This window comes from Pseudopodoces humilis, chromosome 2, assembly GCF_049639895.1.
Source record: "Pseudopodoces humilis isolate 2021_Gansu_Grassland_sample_001 chromosome 2, ASM4963989v1, whole genome shotgun sequence".
NCBI lineage: Eukaryota > Metazoa > Chordata > Aves > Passeriformes > Paridae > Pseudopodoces > Pseudopodoces humilis.
Genome location: NC_142201.1, coordinates 86150665 through 86170716, shown reverse-complemented (window position 1 = coordinate 86170716; position 20052 = coordinate 86150665). Strand labels below are relative to the sequence as shown.

General features: G+C 46.5%; 2 protein-coding genes across 2 annotated transcripts; one reads left to right on the top strand and one right to left on the bottom strand.

The window, feature by feature from the left end:
- Positions 1–2598: 2598 nt before the first annotated feature.
- NECAP1 (NECAP endocytosis associated 1) lies at positions 2599–9433 on the bottom strand. The gene is made up of 8 exons (XM_005531021.3): positions 9226–9433; positions 7782–7882; positions 7543–7647; positions 7115–7196; positions 6608–6716; positions 6331–6517; positions 5021–5114; positions 2599–4905 (listed from the first exon to the last, which is right to left on the bottom strand). The coding sequence occupies exons 1-8, from the start codon at positions 9321–9323 to the stop codon at positions 4857–4859; spliced, it is 825 nt and encodes a 274-aa protein (XP_005531078.1). The 5' UTR covers positions 9324–9433; the 3' UTR covers positions 2599–4856.
- A 2770-nt stretch (positions 9434–12203) lies between these two features.
- On the top strand, positions 12204–19743 carry C3AR1 (complement C3a receptor 1). Its single transcript, XM_005531044.3, has 2 exons — positions 12204–12244; positions 18258–19743. The coding sequence occupies exon 2, from the start codon at positions 18265–18267 to the stop codon at positions 19375–19377; it is 1113 nt and encodes a 370-aa protein (XP_005531101.1). The 5' UTR covers positions 12204–12244; positions 18258–18264; the 3' UTR covers positions 19378–19743.
- The last annotated feature ends 309 nt before the right edge of the window (positions 19744–20052 follow it).

The following is a 20052-nucleotide window of genomic DNA, read 5'->3' as shown; positions in this document are numbered from 1 at the left end:
AGGAAAGCCCGCAACAAAGGGCTTCGGCAGCAGATGGCAGCACACGGCCGCGGGTGAGACTGAACTCAGCGCCCGGTCGCCGGTGCCACCAGCCCAGCCAGGCTCGCAGACCAGGCTCGGGAGGGCAGGGAGTGCCACATCTCTGTACGTGCCTAATACACAAGGCTCAGCACAAGGGCTGCAAGTTACAGGCGGCTCCCTCCTTTAGGGAATGTCTCTTCAGACTGCTTCAAGGCTTGAAAAGCCAGTCGATTAAGCAAGGCAGCTGCCTCTGCCTCAACATGCAGGAGCTGCCATCCTACAATGCCTGGGAAAGAAAAGGGAGAGCAGGCTATTCGTTTCAAGTCACCCGCCTGGCCTGCCCCAAACACAAGTGATGCAAGAAGTCCACCGCAGGATCCCAGCCGTGACTGGAAAACACAGCTCTGGTCAAGATGCAGGCTGTTGCTGGCTGATCTTCCTATGCTCAGCTTCAAGGAATGTCCATCAGAGCCCCAGCTCTGGATGGGGACATACAGCTGTAGGTAATGGCAGGTGGCAAAATTAAGCTGTCAACCAGTGTTTTCCCTCACTGTTAGCTATTATCTTGGAAGAAAGAGACCAGTAACAGTCTCCAGAATGAGACTCTATTGTTCATATAATGCAATGAGCACTCATCAGACTACCTAGACCTGGATGCATTCAATGTGTGTTAACCACTTGGGCCACAGCGCTCTGCTAATAAACATTAACAGCCCCATTCTTCTTCCTAGAACCTTGTAGGTTTATGCTGATTCAGCAGGATGAGTTCACATTCAGATCCTTTTACCTTATTATCAAAGCTCAGGAAGACTTTGGGGGTTTTGGTTTCCTGTTTGGTTTTTGTTTGATTTCCTCCAATGTACAGCCCTTCTCCATTTCTTCAGGAGTCCAAACACAGCATCAAGGCTTTGTGAAATCTGGCAGGTTTTTGTCTGCAATCCATATTGTGTGGCTGTGGTAAGAACTGTTGCTGCATGGCTCTGACACGAAGTCACAGAACACAGAATATAATTAATGGGAGAAGGGGCAGGAAAATACATCCCACCTCAACTACAGGTCCCACAGAAGAATTGACAACCAAAAACCAGACAAAACTAGGCTCTTCCCTTTGACATTTGTTTCCTGATTCTATGTGCTACAGTCTGTCTCCCAGTTGGAATAAAGGGAAAACTTGCACAGGACTTGCCAAGCCGTGCATTCTAGCAGGCCTTGCTGTGAGGAAAGGCATGGGGCCTGGGAAGATCTCCACACAGGACTAAGCTCTCTCTCATGTACTGTTTCCCTATCTTCTGTGCTTCTTTACACACAAACATGAGTATATCCCAGCACTTCCCTTAGGTGAATTTAATCTGAAAATTCTCCTACTCTAGAGAAAGACCCTTTTAGGCTTTTCAACTCTTCCCGCTGCAAGTACCTACTGAAAAGTCTGAGAAGCTCCACCATAGCTTATGGGTAAAATGCTTCATCTTCTCCCTGCCAGGATGTATACAACATACCCATCCCATTTACCAAAATAGGGTAAAAGCTTTGGTCCTAGAGCTAAAAATTTTTTTTCCCCAGTCACTACAGATACTAGAATGTTAGACAATTCAAACAGCTGACTTAGAAGGTTAAGACTTCTTATCTTTACCCAGGCTACAAGACCTGTGTTGTACTTTCAACACAGCCATAAATACACAGCTTTGTTGTCAGGTAGAGGAACATGGAGCCAGCATGCTGTGCAAGATGGCTACAAGCAGGCTTGACAGAAAAATGTCAAGGCCCTGAACATATTCTTCACCTCCTGGGGGATCAGCTGGACTCAGGTCCAGCTTAAGTAAATAGAGGTGTTTGGCTTTGAGAAACCTCAGCAACATTTGGCTTATAGCTAAGGGTCTCACCCTTGGTCCCTGCCTGAGTTAGCACAGCCATGCCCGGCCATGTCCCAGTCTGGCCATGTACCCTGCTATCTAAATCCTCATCCTGACCTGCTCTGATCTTTGTGCTTTGGTACTTCAGGACTGCTCACTCTGCTAGTGAGGCCAGTGCCCCTGCCTGCTCTGCTGTCACTTATCTTCCTACTTCCTCTCTCTTCCTAGGCAGCCTGTCCTTGCTGCCCCCAACAAAGGGCCCACTTGGCCACTTATCTCTAGTAGGCAGACTGTTTCCCATCTACCAGCATGGAGAGAATAATTTCTGAAAATATCTGCAGGCTGTAGAAGCCGTTAATGTCTGAGATGCTAAATATCTGGGCAACCAAGTCTTCTCACTTGTGCATTTTATCCATACTCTTACCAAGTCCCATAGGAACCTACATCAGGCCTGTTTCCATGCTGTTGATTCATGTTTGGTATTGTATGCATTTTTTACCCCATTTTGAACAGCCATGTAATTTTTGTGTCCTTCTTCCACACTCCTACCTCTTTGCCCAGACAGAGCCTGAACCCATCACTCCTGAAGTTGCTCTTGTCCGCTCTGCAGGCCACAACACATGCAGAAGGATAAGTAGGCTGTGAGGATCTTGCTGGAGACATGAAGACCTTCAACCTAGAGGCTTCCAAAGCAGAAACAATTTGACAACTTAGAAGACTCATGACATTGTTTTCCCCAGTATTACTTGTTTAATTACCATTTGCACCAGTACATCTTATGCTTTATATACATATATCTTTAATTTTTGCTTCTTCAGCTTTTCAAATACATAATATATTATCTCCAGAATACTAAGACAATACAGAAGAGGCTCCTAGTTAGTTGTTAATTGGTGCCATGAACTTCCTTGGTTGGGGAATTGATACATAGTTGAAATGACAGGACCTCACAAGGACGTGAGAAAACAAAAAGACAAAGAAAACAAAATGCCAACCCAGCAGAGTCTGTGATGTTGCTTGCAGACTACAGCCATCCACAAGTTCAGGAGGCAGGGAGTTGAAGTACAGTGAGACTGCAGGAGTGACTATGAAGGCAGGGGAGGGCTGGCAGGGGGAAACACCAAGAGAGCCAGGGAATCAGGGTTAAATGACTACTTAAAATACATCCAAGAGCAGACTGGTCCCCACTTCCACAAGTGGAACTGCAGCAGCTTTAGAGTTATTTCAAGAATGTTGCTCCCCAGAGGGATGGTATAAGTGAAACTGTCTCCAAAATACCCCCACTGTAGCCAGACAAACATGACAAAAGACCTTTGCCAATACAAGATGCATACATCTAACTACGCTTTTACAAGCCTCACCAGAAAATTTTTGCCCAAAGGGAAACATTTCCCTGTGAAGGTGTGCTAAAGACACAAAAATGTTGCTGTGTGTTGTTTTGAACTCTCAAAACAGGAAGTAGCCTTCCAGCAAAGCACCAAGGCCCTAGTGTTCCAGTAACTGGGTACAGCTGTCCAAGAGTCAATGAGACCATCTTCCCAGCTAGTGTTTTGGGTTCTGTGCCAGCATGAAGGGTAGCAATTCAGCATTGTGAGGTTTCCAGCCTGCCCTGTGAGTTCACCCAGAGTAATCAACAGACTTACACCCCAGATCACATCCACAGCTGCTGAAGATGAAGTAGTGTCCACAGTGAAGGGCCTCAGGAAACTCTCTCAAAGGAAAAAAAGTAGAAAGTCATGGCTTTTTACCTCTTTCTAACTCCCTTAACCACACAGGAAATAGAGAGGACTTGGAAACATTAGAGATAAAAGAAAAAAAAAAAAAAAATCAAAGTTTCAATAATTAGCTCACATCCCTGAAAGTTGGACTCAGAAGAAAAGTCATAATAAGGAACACAGGTGGGAGAATTTTGCTCCCACAGATCTCAGGATTGAGCCTACTATACATTTCTTAGTCAAATGACTGAGTTGAAAAGGGGGAGGAAACTGTCCCTTCATCAGAGAATAATCTATTGTCCCACCATAATTCTTTCTGTACATATGCAATACTTGTAACACAGTGCCAAGTCACAACACCAAGGCCAAGGCTCAGGATAGTGATGCAGGAACATGAAATGCTGAGTGGTGGGAATCAGCTGGTTGTCATCTAGTGCAAGTAACTACCAAATTGTAAAAACAGGCTTTTTTTTCTTAAAGCTATTTCCAGTTAAAACAGCTCAGTGACAGTGAGGCCTTTGCCTGGGGAGAAAGGAGTTAAAATGAGAGAAGTTCCTCCAGTGAACCTGCAAGCCAAATCAGGAGCCTCAAGATGGGGTGCCCATCTGGAACTACAGCGCATTGGCAGCAGGTCTACTCAAGGACTCGCATGACTCCTCCCACAGGAGCACGAGGACATGCAGCACTACCAAGAATTGCACCGAAGACAGAAGAGTAGTGTGTGCATGGGGAGGGTCACTGCTCACCACAGATGTCATTAACCCAAGAGGATTTTGTGTTGAGACAAGACCTATCTCCTTAGAAGTTCCATTTAGCAGGTGTAGCCAAATGCAGCTGTCCTCAGCACCGCAAGCTGTAAGGGCTGCAGTCACTACTGAAAGCAGCCACAAAAAGCAACAGCCTAGCCAGAGAAAATCTGAAGGACAAGGAACCCAGAGGCACCTACCCAGCCTCCTCCTGTACCCACTTTTTTCAAGATTCTCGCATTCCCTGTGTGGAAAGACAGGGAAAATAGCTAGGATGTACCATGTAATGGCCAAGTGGATGCAGGAGGTAAGGCTACCTCTTTCCTCCTTGCCCGTCTTGGGAGGAGTCAGTATATGTTCTCTTTAGGTTCAGTGGGACCAAAAATAGCAAGTTTAAGTGAAGGTCTGATCTAAAAATGAAGGATTGTCCCAATTTGATTGAAGACTAGAGAGGTTTGTGCCCCCTCTGATCCCATTTGGTGCCTCTAGGTCATCAATTTGTCCCATTCCACTGCTTTGATCATTCAGAACTGGACCCAGTTGGACTGCTGAGGAGCCTGATTGGGAACACCACTGAAACAAAAAAAGGAAAATCAGATGAGCAGATCTAGTAAGACTTCTTAACTTCTGGATCCTCCCACACCCATCAGGTCAGTACCCTTCTTGTGTTCCATTCATCACAGTTTACCTGGATGCAGTGCTGAAGTCTCCCCAGAGGTCTGTGGTAGCTGATACTGGTGCCTCGGATGCAGCTGCAGGAGCATCCAAGTCTAAAAGAATATCTAAGGCAGAAGAGAGAGAGAAAGAGAAAAAATGCACTGGCTTATGCAGAAAACCCTACAGGCATTTTAACTGTCACTGTAAACAAACTCCTGGGTGCAGGGGCAGAAAATCTTTAAAGGGACTCCAGCTTTCCCTGCAGAAGTCAGACTTTTTGAGGGGTTTGTTGTAACAGCATCTCTTTTTGCTGAATGTGCACACCTCCAGCTGACACTGCAAGAGTGCATTGTCTTCAGGAACTATCCAGTCTCACTCAGCACACCACCTAACACATCTGTCACTTATTAACTCTCCCAGCAGACACAAGGCTCAGACTCAACCCAAGCTCAGCAATCCCAACAGCTGCCAAACAGGCACCACCTTACCACTACAAACCACACACTGGGACCACATGAGCCCTACTCAGAAGCTCAAGGTTTCTTTTCACTCAAACCTATGGACCTATGGACAGCATTGCTGAAGTCTCTGCCTTCACAAAATGATCACCAGCTCTCCAGACACCTCTGCATTGTCACACTTTTTGCACAGCATCCAGAGGACTGCAGCAACCTCTTTGTTACAGAATCACAGGATGATTTAAGTTGGAAGGGACCTCCAAAGATCACTTCCTCTAGTCCCACTGCCGTGCCATGAGCAGGGATATGTTGCACTAAATCAGGGTACTCAAAACCCCATCCAATCTGGTCTTGAACACTTCCAATTAAGGGGTACCCACTGCTTCTCTGACCAACCTGTTTCAGGGTTTCACCACCCTCATGGTAAAAATATCTTCTTTATATGCATTGTTATATTGAATTATTATATGAATTATATTATTCATTATATAAATCTTTGCTCTTTCAGTTTAAGCCTTTACCCTTTGCCCTGTCACTGAAAGTCCTGGTAAAATTCTTTCTCCATCTTTCTTACAAGCTCTCTTTACATAGTGAAAGGTCTCCCCAAAGCCTTGTCCTCTCCAGGCTAAACAACTCCAACCCTCTCAGTCTTTCTTGACAGGAGAGGTATTCCAGCCTTCAGACCATTCCTATGGCCCTCCTCAGGACCCATTACACTTTCTTGCACTGGGAACACTGGAGCTGCCAAGGAGACCAAGACATTTGGTCTGTGGTGGGACACACCACATCTCAGAGGGCACTGCTGGCAATAGGTTGAACACAGGTTTCCTGAAGCAAGACCTGTCATTGTCTTACAAACTGCTGGCTCAATGCTAAGGTTTACCTGCACTGCTTGCATTACTGGATTTCTGCACGGGTGGTGGTGTGACATGGTTGGCAATGGCTGTGGAAGAAGGGGGAGGAATAGGAGGGACTGCAACTTTGCCTCCCGGTGGCGGTGGCAGCAGGCTTAGGCCCCCTGATCCAGACACACGGGGCTTGGCTGCTCCTCCTTTCTTTGACGTCATGTTCTGTAGTAAAACATTTTAAAAAAGGAAGTGTAAAGAAGAGTCTCCATCGGCACATCCAGAGAAAGAAGCAGAGTAAACTGGTCTTCTTACCCCAATGTTTAGTTTGATGGTCTGCCCTTCCTTAAACCCTAAGTCTAATTTGGGACGGGTGTCAGCTTCCTGGGACTCCTTGGAGATTTCAGTTTCCTGCTTCACCCACCTAAAAAGAAGAGAGGAAAACATGAGACCATGTGGCAAAAAAGAGCAGTGTTTTAGAAAAGTGTGTGGTTTCTCTCTCCATCCCACCAAACTACCTTGCCTCATCAAACCAGCTACCTCCCTACTCCTGGTGTCAGCACAAAGCTGGAACCACCACAAACCCAGAAGGCTGTTTTACACTCCACCCGCAGCACCACAAGACCTAAGCTTAAGATTTACAGATCTGACCCTGCAGGGGCTCTCAGCCTCCACGACAGCTGGTAGCACACACAAGTGTCCCTCACCAGAGCAGGCCTTCAGGGCCACCCCAAGGAAAATTGTGTTAAATGAACATGCACCACCACCCACCATGTTCTGCAGGCCAGAGGAAAAATAGCATTCCAGAAATGCAAAACTCACTTGAAGTGATCCTGCAAAGAGACGTTGAAGTCAAAGGCATCACCCCGATCCGTGAAGCCAATGCCTATAAAAGCACTTCGTCCTAGCAAGGAGACAGGAGGAGTCACTGAAGGTACCCTGCAACTGGGCCACAAATCTCTCTGCTAATCCTAAACCACTCTGTGCTACCTCTCTCTGACACACCTGCAGCTGGATGCCAGCGGTTCACTGTCACTAGCCTTCAGGATGCACCCTTCTTCCCACAAGGCATGCTTGGAAACCAAATGTTCCAGAGAACCTCTGTTTATCTTGCTCTCAGACCCCTCCAGGCACACCACATGGTCTTTTCAGCATTCCCAACACCATTTTCATCCTCCTGGCACACTCCCAGCTCCACCTGGGTCTCCTCCACCCCGAGCACTTGGCAAGTACATTGGCCCCCAACTCACCAGTCCCATCCTGAATTCGAATGACAAAGTAGCGGCTGGAATCTGCCACAGTCTCCACTGCAATGCCAGGGTATTGATCTATAGGAGCCTGGGCAAAAAGTTCTCCTGCAGACAAAGAATCAGGTGTTAAGGAGAGCGACCCCTTCCTAAAGTGTGGCAGGGGCTGTCATGCACAGCTTTGGGCAGGCTTAGAAACACAGGCTCATGGGCAGCAATCACAGTCACTGCCTTTCCCTTACCTGAAACCTTATCCTCCAGTTTTATGTAAGCAGTTTTGCCTTTGGAGGTGACACGAAGCCGCCCTGTCCAGTCTGGATGGTCTAGTTTCCAGTCAGATGCCCTGAAAGGAAGAGCAGCTAATCACTGATCATAATCAACCTCTCCAATTCTGCCCAGACACCTCAGCAGAAGTCTCTGCTCCCAAACCCTCAACTTCTGCTGCTGCCTCATTCTACTTCCCTCCCCAAATAAGACATGGGGTCTCAGCTCCTCTCTTGTTGCTGCCAATTGACACACTGGCATCGCTGGGCAAAGGGAAGGAGACACAGTCCAGGGAACATCAACTCCTCATCTATATAAGCTTGCAAAAGAGGGGAGACAGAAGTCCAGAAATTCACTTGAAAAGGAAATCCACAAAAGTGACTTTTGAGCATTGGGAAGACCCCATAAATTAATTAGTAAAATACTGAAAAGACCCTCCATTATTCTACCCTATTGTTGCAAAATAACACTGAGTACTTCTGAGCCTAGAGGCAGCTGACTTACACCAGGCAAAACACACACACACACAGACATTTTCACTGACCTATCACACTCTTTGCCACAGACTCTTGTGAAGGAGAAAAAAAAAAAGGAAAGAGAGAAAAAGCCCAACCTACAGCACCACAGAATATTCTGAGTTGGAAGGAACCCACAAGGATCACTGAATCCAGCTCCGGGCCCTGCACAGGACATCCCAGAAATGACACCATGTGCCTGAGAGCATTGTCCAAACGCTTCCTGAACTCTTGTGGGCTTGGTGCTGTAAAATCTACAGGATTTTATAACTGGAAACAAACATCCCTGGCCAGGCACAACATCCGCCTACAGTCTGTCAGGTTCAGGGAGTACACAAACCCGCTTCTCCAGCAGCCCTGTGGGCACATCTTACACAGTCACACTCTGCTGCTTTTGGCTGACCAGAGAAGGCATTTCTAACTGCTGGTCCTGCAGCCTCTTCTTAAAAGTCACCCCGAATTCCTCCCGGTTTCTCCCCGCCACTGCGAGAGCCACCAGGCCAAACCCAACGTGCCGTTATAGCACATCAGCGTCACATCCCAGGGAACCCAGCAAACCGGGAACAGACGCCAGCTCTGCCTGGAAGAGCAAGATGCGCCCTCACCTCCTGCCCCCGATTAACAGAGTAGCCCCTGCTCCTCCACAGCACGGAGCGGAGGCTCCTCTACCTTCAGGCGCTGACCACCTGCGCCAAAAGAGGCAACTCCAGCCGGCGGCTCCTCCAGAGCTCGGCTGGAGGGGGCTCAGGGGATGGCCAGACCTGCTCGCGGCCACAGGACACGGTTTTCCCAAGGGGCGCGGCCGGGACACGGCACGGCACACCCCAGTCCCCGACCGCCCTGCGGGCAGGGGCTGAGGCAGGCTGGGCCGCACCGGAGCGATCGCGGGCGCCGCACGGTCCCTCACCTGTACCCGCGGTTGGAGGTGCGCGGCGGGATGCGGTAGACGTTGACATCGGGCTTCACGCAGAGAACGGACTCGTACTCCAGCTCGGCCGACGCCATGTCGACCGCGAAGCCCGGCGAGGAGCGAGCGGCGGGAGCCTAATGACCAGCGGCACTGCCCACCACCATCTTTGATGAGGGCAGACACTGCCTGGGGGCGCCGGCGCGGCTGGGCCAGACGCTGACCACGTAGGAGAAGCTGAGGGAGCCATCTTGGATGCTGGCAGCGGGGGCGGGAGGGCGCCATCTTGGAGCCGCCTCTGACACAGCAGCGGCGGCCGGAGCCATCTTGGGGCCTGGCAGTCCCGCGGCGGGGCTGGCGCGGCCATGTTTGTTTGGGGCGCCATGCCGGTGCCGGGCAGCGGGAAGGGCCGGGCAGCGGGAAGGGCCGGGCAGCGGGAAGGCTGGGGGTTGTGCCGCCACACGCTGCCGATCTGCTCGTCTGCAGCCCCCGGGGCTGCTCCCCTGCCGACCTGGGGCGTTAACTGTCAATGTTCTTTCCGTGGCGCGGGGATTAGGTGGCTTTTTGGTAAAAGAGCGAGCCAAAACGTAAATGCGGCACAAAGTGCGACAGGTTTTGCTGCTGGAAGCGATGGAAATGCCAGCTATGCAACGCGTAGTTTCAGGAGTGGGTATTCCCCCAAAATGTGGCCAAAGTAAAGGTGTAGGTACTAGTTTATTTGTCAATAATGATAAGGCTGGCAGCATTTAAGCCACTCTCTTAATGGTGGCTTCTCAGTGGCAACTGGTGTTGAAGCTTAGTGCCGTGCAGCGTCCTGTGACTGAGTCTCAAAAAGTACCAATGTTTACTCTGAAAAGTGGAAGAAAAGGCATAAGAGAAATTTAAAAGTTACATAGAGCCATGTCTGCATGTCAAGCATTGGAATGGGCTGCCTAGGGGGCTGGTGGAGTCACCATCCCTGGAGGTGCTGAGGCAAAAACAATGAAAATAATCACTGAAACATCAGTAAATTTGAGATATTGGGGTTTCGTTGTTTGGTTGTTGTGGGGTTTTTGTTTTTCTGTTTTTTTTTTTCTTTTGGTTGTTTTCTTGGATTTGTTTGCTTGTGTGTTTTTCCAGTAGAGAATAGCATTAGTTAATGCAGACAGAGCTATTCCCACCTGTGGCTGTCTAGTCATCATTCTCTATATTTTTTCTTGTTCTACAAGAACAAGTAACAGCATTCAGAATTCAAGAATTATTCATTAGTACAGCATTTGGAATTCAAGAAGAAGCTTACATTTACCTTTTGGATAGAGTTGTTTGTTGACCTAATTTTTCATTAGAACTTCCTTCAGTGACTACTAAGTTTTTTCATTGAGCACTAATAACTTACCAGGACTACACCCGTCTATGTGCGTAGTTATGGTTGCTTTTCCAAGTTCAATGATTCACAATTAGCAGTATTAAATTTTACCTCCCTCTTTACAGTGCTGTCATTCAGCGTGCCACAGCCCTCCTACGGTCCCTCTAGAAGGAGAGCATCTCGAATGAGGGAGTGGCAAAGGCCCAACTATTATAAGGCATGTGAGGAAAGACTCACAAGTAGCACCAGGATGCCAGGAATACATCTCCCATTCAATTCCATTGAGACTTAACCACCAGAAGAGAACATAACATTCTTCTGCTTGGTTCAAACAAAAAAATGGTTCTCTGGACCAAAAAAATACAAAGCACCACCAAACCACTGAAATTTAAATATTCCCCCTCCCCCTTTTTTTTTTGAGGATTCAGTAGAGAGGTTGAAATTTTGAAATAGAACATATTTCACCTGGAGGATAGAACTGGCTAAAGACCTTCTTGCAAAGTAGGGTTTGACTGGCAGGTCCCATGGTGGTGACCAGGCTATGTGTCCCTCAGCCAAGAGGAGCCCATAGGACTAAGCTCCTATCAGCACTGCCTGTCTGGGCCCAAGGGGTCCCCCTGGCAGGATGGCAGCTGAAAATAAGATGAAGCTACATGAATTTTCCCTGCAGGCTGCTGACAGCTTGTCTATCTTTGTGGGTACAGCTCAGCCCTGGCCTGTCTTCCTTTTTCTGGTTTTGTGTTGGAGGCAGCATCTGTGTCTTTCACAGACACGCTCAGGAGCAGAAGTCTGCTCTGTCACGGTTCATTTTCCATTCCTAAACCAAAATACTGAGGCTGATTCTTATATGTCTGGGCTTTGTCATTTCTGCTAGTAGTCTTGATTTCCCAAATTGTGAAGGGCAAGAAGAAACCCCCTTTGTAAACATTAGAAATGCCTTGCCCTGGAAGTTTTCAGTTTTTATTGTCTTGCCACATTCTGTGCAAATCAGCGTTTCAGTTAACCACTTCTAACTTCTTGTCAGTTAAGTCCCTTTTTAAAAAATAGAGTTTTAATAGACTTAATACCCTGAAAAGTAAAAGGCAGATTAAAATCCTTTTGTCATGACCAGTCGTGATTTGCTGAGTACAGTGTTCCGTACTTGATGAAGTAAACTGTCTCAAGCTGGGACAGAAGCTGATCTGGATTGGTAAGAATCCTAGGTGAACATGTTGACCTGGTAAGACATAGAAGTGGCTACAAGACAATAACTGATCAGACATTTCACAGCGACATGGCAGGGTTTGGACTTAAGAATTACTTCCAGCAAAGGTCACACTGTGTCAACAACAGGATGTCATTCGGTTGTCTTACAGAATATAGTAAAGTATGTACCTGTAATTATCATTGCTGTGCTTTCTATTAATATTTTATTTAAAGCACTATTTTATTTTGACAGTTTTGAGAAACTTCCTGTGGTTTGACTCTTTATTTTATGAGCAGATGATATCTAAATCTTGAAATGACATTCAAATGAGTCATTTTATCAGGGTGAAAGAATACACTTGGCACACACATGCGCATGCAGGAAAAAAAATGCAGTTCCTAAAATGTCATGTGAGAGTTTTTTCAGTCACTCCAGAGACAGGATTGATGGTACTTGCTTCAAAGTACTGAAATAACTGCTTCACTCAGGTAGGTATCATAGACTGGAGAATTTTGCTTTCCTTGTCTACTTGCCATTTATTATTCACTCCTGAAAACCTCTCTCCCTCCTCCAGTTCCCTCTTCTATTTTCAAACCACATTGCAGCCTTTTTAGCACTCTGCAAAACATAGTGTGGGCAGTATCTTCTAATTGATTCATCCCTCAGTTTACTTTGAAGTAGGACTTGCATTACTATTTTACAGCATTCCTTGTTTTCCTGTCCTCTTCATACCATTTTCTGTAGCTATATGGGGAGGCAGCAGGGTTCAACTCTTGCAGCACTATTCACCAGTTGTCCTTCTAAAAGTTGCTTGACATGGATCAGTAAGACCCCAGGAAATGGAACAAAATTGGGAGAATTTTAAATTAAGCCTCCAGCTTTAAGTTAATTTTTCCAGCAATTTCTTTCATAGCTTTCCTTGCAGGTTACCCTCACTTACAAGTCTCTTAGCAGATATTACCAAAAACTGATAAATCACAATGTTTGTTACAATTGTTTATCTCATTTTCTTCTTAGTGAAGCAGTCTGAACACTTAATGCATCACTTCACTTTCAGACTGCATATTATGCAAGAATGAGGCTGATGATTTGAATTTACTTTTTTAATAATATTTATATTTAGTCCTGCATACAACAGTCTCCTACTGTATAATATATAAGTATATATATAAATACTGACCAGTATTTAAGTACTGGCATAATGCAGGCTAACAGAGGGTCAGTTGTCTTATTTATGTCTTCTCAGTTGCTTCTGCAGGCTGTATTCAGCTCTTCCCTTACCAGTATCCTTGGATTTCAGTAACATTTTTTGAGATTTCAGTAACACAACTGTCTTCATCAATTCAGCAAGGGTTTAGTTAACAGGAATTTTGCAGACAATTCTATTAATGCCTAAATGCTGAAGATCAGGGGTTTTTTTTCTCAATTCTATCTTGACTTTGCTGGTTTTATTTTCCTTTCCAAATTTACTAAGTCCAAGAATAATTGAGCAATTAACATTTTTCCTCTACTACAGTCATAATTTTAAAATGTCATTTAAGTATGCTGTAGGTCAGCTTCATTGTCTTGCAGTAAGACATATCTAAAATGGCTCAAGAACATTATTCTGTATTTTTATTTCTACAAGTAAATATCTGTTTGTCTTAAACATTAATTTCTTGTCTTTCATAGAATATTAAACCATTAATATCTTGCCTTTCTCCTGGTCAAGATAAGTTTTCCAAGGAACCAACAGACAGCTCAGTACACATGCAAAGGAAAAGGAAGTGGTCACTGGCACTTCCCTAAAATACCCCTTAGCCAACAGAGTTGATGTCCTGTCTATTCTATTTGTAATGTTCAGAAAGTGAAGCAGAGTTATTTCAGAAAGACAGGCAATGCTTTTTTAACTTAAATGTACTTCCCCAGTTAATGCCAGAAGAAATCGCTCCTTTTAAAGGAACTAAAAATGCTGATTTGCCTTTCTGAAGCAGGAAGTCAACCAGGAAACACAACTTGGTACATCATGGCCATGTGAGTAGAGAGCTCCACTTTGGAGACTAAGAAGAACCAGACAGAAATCAAAGGGATGATAGAGATAGGAGAACATAACTGTACAGAGCCCCCTGTTTGAATAGCAGGCTTACATAACTTAGCCACCACGAGAATGATGAAGGTGTACTAGGGGCACACTAGTGACAAATTTATGTAGGCCAATGCCTTTGTACCCTGACAACTCTGTATTGTCACCTGACTCAGAGATGCTTCAGTAAAGGTTAAGAGAAGAATCTGGGGAGGAGGATCACAGAATCACCACATTGGAAGAAACCTTCAAGATCATTGAGTCCAACCCATGCCCTAACACCTCAAATAAACCATGGCACTGAGTGCCACATCCAGTCTTTTTTTAAACACATCCAGGATGGTGACTCCACCACCTCCCTAGGCAGACTATTCCAGTACTTTATCATCCTTTCTGTAAAAACTTTTTCCTAATATCCAACCTCTATTTCCCTTGGTGCAGCTTAAGACTTTGTCCTCTCGTTTTGTCAGCTGCTGCCTGACTAAACCTGACTACAGCCACCTTTCAGTGAGTTGTAGAGAGTGACAAGGTCACCTCTGAGTCTCCTTTTCTCCAAGCTAAACAACCCCAGCTCCCTCAGTCATTCCTCACAGGGCTTGTGTTCCAAGCCCTTCACCAGCCTCGTTGCCTCTTCTGGACGTGCTCAAGCATCTCAATGTCCTTCTTGAACTGAGGGGCCCAGAACTGGACACAGAACTCCAGGTTCTACTGGCCTCACCAGTACCAAATACAGGGGAAGAATGACCTCCCTGCTCCTGCTGGCCACACTATTCCTGATCCAGGCCAGGATGCCATTGGCTTTCTTGGCCACCAGGGCACACTGCTGGCTCATGTTCAGCCGGCTGCCACCAGTACCCCCAGGTCCCTTTCTGCCTGGGCACTGTCCAGCCACACTGTCCCCAGCCTGTAGCACTGCAGGAGGTTATTGTGGCCGAAACGCCACAATGCCACTTGGGCTTATTAAACTTCATCCTTTTGGATCCATCCATCCAGCTGTTGCAGGACTCTGCAGATCCATCCTCCCTTCCAACAGATCAACACATGCTCCCAGCTTAGTGTTGTCTGCAAATTTACTAATGAAGGAGTCAATTCCCTCATCCATGTCATCAGTAAAAATACTGAACAGAGCTGGCCTCAGCACAGACCCCTGAGGGACATCACTGGTGACTGGCCCCCAGCTGGATGCAGCACTGTTCACCACCACTCTCTGGGCCTGGCCATCCAGTCAGTTCCTAACCCAGCACAGAGTGCTCCTGTCCAAGCCAAGAGGTGCCAGCTTTGACAGGAGTGTGCTGTGGGAGACAGTGTCAAGGGCCTTGCTGAAGTCCAAATAGACAGCATCCACATCCTTTCCTGCATCCAGCAGGTGGGTCACCTGGTCATAAAAGGAGGTCAGGTTGGTCAAAGACGACCTACCCCTCCTGAACCCATTCTGGCTGGGTCTGATACCCTGGCCATCCTGTAGGGGCTGCATGATGACACTCAGTATAAACTGCTGTATTACCTTACTGGGTACTGAGGTCAGGCTGACTGGCCTGTAATTACCTGTATCCTCCTTCCCACCCTTTTTGTGAATGGGCATCATGTTGGCCAGCTTCCAGTTATCTGGAACCTCACCAGTGAGCCAGAATTGTTGGTAAATTATGGAGAGTGGCTTCACAAGCTCATCTGCCAGCTCCTAATCACCCTGGGATGGATCTCATCTGGGCCCATAAATTTATAAATATCCAAGCTGTTCAGCAGTTCTCTGACTGCCTCCTCCTGGATATCAGGGGGACCATTCTGCTCCCTGACACCATCTACCAACTCAGGAGGACAGTTGTCCTGAGGACAAGCCATCTTCCCACTAAAGACTGAGGCAAAGAAGGTGTTAAGCACTTCTGCCTTCTCCTCATCTGCAGTTACTAAGTTCTCTCCCACATCCAGTAGAGAACAGAGGTTGGTCTTACCCTTCCTTTTGCCATTAATATATTTGTAAAAGCATTTTCTATTATCTTTTACAAAAGTTGTCAAATTAAGTTCAAACTGAGCTTTGGCCTCTCTAATTGTTTTCCTGCATGCCTTAGCAACCTCCTTAAATACTTCCAGAGAGACCTGGCCATCATTCCAAAGATGATACGTCCTCTTTTTATTCTAAAGTTCCTTCAAAACCTCCTTGCCCATCCAGGCTGGACATTTGCCTCGTCAACTCATCTTTCAGCACACAGGGACAGTCTGTTCCTGTGCCCTCAAGATTTCTGTTTTGATGCACACCCACCATTCCTGGACTCGTTTGTTTTTACGGGCTGCTTCCCAAGGAACTTTCCGAATAAGTCTCTTAAATAGGCCAAAGTTTGCCCTCCAGAAGTCCAGTGTAAGAGTCTTTTTGATGTTCCTCCTCATCTCATCATATATCAAGAACTCTATAATTTCATAATCACTATGCCCTAAACGGCCTCCAACCACCACATCTCCCACCAGCCCATCTCTATTTGCAAACAACAGGTCTAACATCGTTCCTCCCCTGGTGGGCTCACCCACCAGCTGTGACAAAAAGTTGTCCTCCACACTCTAAGAACTTCTTGGACTGACTTTTTTCTGCTGTATTAAGTTCCCAGCAGATATCTGGTAGGTTGAAGTCATCTACAAGAACAAGGGCTGGTGATCCTGAGACATTCTCCAGCTGTTTATAGACTAAGTTGTTCACCTCTTCTTCCTGCTTGGGTAGACGATGACAGACTCCCAGCAAGATGTCAGCCTTGTTGGTCTTCCCCTTAATTCTTACCCATAGGCATTCAACTTCATCATCATTAGTTTAAATACCCATGGCATCAAACACCTCCCCAGTGTAACAGGCCACCCCTCCACCTCTTCTCCCTTTCCTGTCTCTTGTCAAGAGCTTGTAGCCATCCAGTGTGGCGCTCCAGCTATGTGAGTCATCCCACCATGTTTCCATGGTGGTGACTACATCGTAGCTTTGGTGCTGTACCATGGCTTCCGGCTCTTCTTGTTCGGTATGCATGCTGCGTGTCTTGGTATACATTCACCTCAGCTGAGCTGCTGATTTCACCCCTAACTCAGGCTTACCACCCTTGGGCCTGCTTCCAGACAGCCCAGCTGCATCCCCTTTCCCCTTCGAACCTAGTTTAAACCCCTCTCAACAAGTTCTGCCAATTCATGAGTTAAAATCCTTCCACCCTTAACAGAGAGATGCAGCCCATCCAGTTCCAGCAGGTCAGGTGGCAAAAAAATTACCCTGTGATCAAAGAACCCAAAATTCTGCTGATGACACCAACCCTTGAGCCACTTGTTGATAATGTGGGTTCTTCTATTCCTTTCATCGTTTTTCTGCCACCAAAGGGACTGTGCAGAACACTGTGCTCCTGCCCTATCAACCACTTGACCCAGTGCCCTAAAACCCCTTTTAACTGCCCTGACGCTCCTCTTTTCAATCTTATCATTGCAAGCCTGAAGTATTATCAGTGGGTAATAATCAGAGGCTGAATCAGCCCAGTGAGTCTCTCAGTAATATCCCATACCAGGTCGCAGGGAGGCAGTAGACCTCCCTGTGAGATGGGTCCAGTCGACATACAGGGCCCTCTGTTCCCCTCAGAAGGCAGTCACCCACTACGACTACCCTTCTTTTCTTTTTACTGTTAGAGGTGGTGATCTGTCTGACAGATGAAGCATAATAGAGAGGCCCACTGGGCAGCTCATTTTCTTCTACATCATCTGGCTGACCCTCTAGATCCAGGGCCTCATACCTGTTCTGAAGTGGCACCTGGGTGGGTGATGGGGGTCGGGAGGAATTTTTATTACCTCCCCAAGTAGAGACCCATTTCCACTCCTCTTCATCCACAAGGTGTCCTCCTATTGGCTGACAGTGGGAGTCCTCTGACTCCTGGTGGGCCTCCCTTGAAGGATGGAAGGGTGGAACTCCACCAATCCATCTCCCTTTCACTTTCCCTAATACTCCTTAGTCTTTCAACTTCCTCCCTAAGCTCAGCCACCAGCAAGAGATCATTCACCTGTTCACACTGCAGGCAGGTACCACTGATGGGCTCAAACACTCTGCACAGGAAGGAGTCTGGACGGATGCATCCTTTTTGGAAGGTTCTATTTCGCAACTTTTACTAACTGCAGTTTTACATTGTGTAAAAACCATTACTAACAAAAAACAAAAACCCAAAACCAACCAACCAACAAAACCACAACAAACAATGAACTAAAAACCCCACTAGCAGGAGGAAACCTGCAACCCTGCCTGCTTGCCCTGCCTGCGTGAACTGCCACGCAAACTACCCTGCCACACCCCCATTTACCCACTCCTGTTTGCTGCGCTCCCTAGAGCCCTCTTTTAATCAGGTGGCCGCCCACTAGAGGAAAGCTCCACCCTGCATTTGCGTGGCTAATGAGAACCAAGGATGTGAATTGCTACTAACTTGCTTTCTGTTTTATAGCTGCAGAATGCCTCAAGCCCTGGGCAATAGCAGTTCACAGGAACAGGCTGCTGTATATTATGCATCAGAATCAATTGTCTCCATTGTTATCTTCACCACTGTTTTCATCATTGGTATCCCAGGCAATGGGTTGGTGATCTGGGTAGCTGGTCTGAAAATGAAAAGGTCTGTGAACACTGTCTGGTTTCTAAACCTTGCTGTGGCTGATATCATGTGCTGCTTGTCCTTGCCATTTTTTGTTGTTCACCTGGCCCTCCATGAACACTGGCCCTATGGCTGGTTCCTCTGCAAAGTCATTCCGTCAGTCATAATCTTCACCATGTTTGCTAGTGTCTTCCTACTCGTGGCCATCAGCATTGATCGGTGCCTCCTGGTGATGAAACCTGTCTGGTGTCAGAACCACCGAACAGTGAAATTTATATCGCTAATATGCAGTGGCATATGGATGCTGGCCATCATTTTCTGCTGCCCTGTCTTCTATTACCGTGAGACAAGCACTTACGCTGGCAAAACAGAATGCGGGTACAATTTCGGAGTTGATGATTACATAGACGATCCCGTAAATGCATCTGTAAATGTGTCTTTTTATGAGGTATGGGAAGAATACTCATCCTACAATGGCAGTGACTTGTGGGAAGATACCAGTAATTATTCTGTACCCCTTACCTTGGCAGTAATAAACAGCACTAGGGCTGTCTTTGGCTTTGTGCTCCCCTTTGGCATAATGGCAGCTTGCTACACCCTCATTGCTTTCAGAACACGTGCAAATCAGTTTCAAAAGCCAAGCAACAGGACACTGCGAACAGTTGTGTTTGTGGTAGCTGCATTCTTCATCTGCTGGGCTCCATACCATATAGTTGGGATTCTCTCCATTATACCTAGTCTTGGAACAGGACTGATGGAGTCACTGATCCTGTGGGACCACCTCTCTACAGCACTTGCATATGCCAACAGCTGCATCAACCCCCTGCTTTATGTTTTTGTGGGACGGCACTTCAGGGCAAAGGTACGGCAATCAGTGCAAAGAATCTTGGAAGGTGCCTTTAGTGAGGAACTCACATCTTCAGGCCTTCACAGAAGCCAGACTTCAGCAGAGAAGAATCTGAGCAGCACCTTGTAATGCAGTATTTCCTACCACCATTGTAGAAAGAGCAAGCTCCAGTGCTGCACATCAATCACTCAGCTTAGCAGGTGGTTTTGCCCCAATATGCTTGATTAATCCACAGCTCCAACCCAGGATACTGCAATCATTCAGCTCATGACAGAGAACCCCCTTTATATTCTAGAAATGGGAAGTTGGAAGCACCGAAAGTAATCTGAGGGATGATCGGTGAAGCAGAAGACACAGTATTTTAACCTATGCAGACTATTTTAAGCAAGCAGAGCTATCTACAGATTTGTGGTGGGAATTATGTAGCTGAACCTCTCAATTGAGGCAAGAATGTTATTTTTATGTCTGTGTTCTACATCTCCCGTCTCTGATAAAGTGCAGATAAAACTAATTTGGATGTTGCTCCTTCCTTGGAAGGTCATCACATCTTTCCTCTGAATCTACTAGGGCTCTGAGGTGAGTGTAGGAATATCTGAAAATTTCCCTAGAGGGTACTGCTGTATTTCCTTACAGCCATGCATTAAAACAGCACTTGCCGCAGTCAGCTGCATTGAACTGACTTTTTTGCCCTGGTAGATGCCCAATCTATTTCTTTGTCCTGCCAAATACATCACTGTATGGTAGTAACTGGTCAGTGCACATGCTGTACCTATGTTCATTAGCATGTGTACACTTGCTGTCTCC

Bases quoted from the DNA above. Each gene is read 5' to 3' on its own strand.
- NECAP1 (XM_005531021.3), bottom strand. From the start codon at position 9,323: ATGGCGTCGGCCGAGCTGGAGTACGAGTCCGTTCTCTGCGTGAAGCCC. The intron at 7,883-9,225 runs GTGAGGGACCGT...TCTTCCTTTCAG, and splicing joins ACCTCCAACCGCGGGTACAG to GGCATCTGACTGGAAACTAG. The intron at 4,906-5,020 runs GTAAACTGTGAT...TTTTTGTTTCAG, and splicing joins GACTTCAGCACTGCATCCAG to TGGTGTTCCCAATCAGGCTC.
- C3AR1 (XM_005531044.3), top strand. From the start codon at position 18,265: ATGCCTCAAGCCCTGGGCAATAGCAGTTCACAGGAACAGGCTGCTGTA.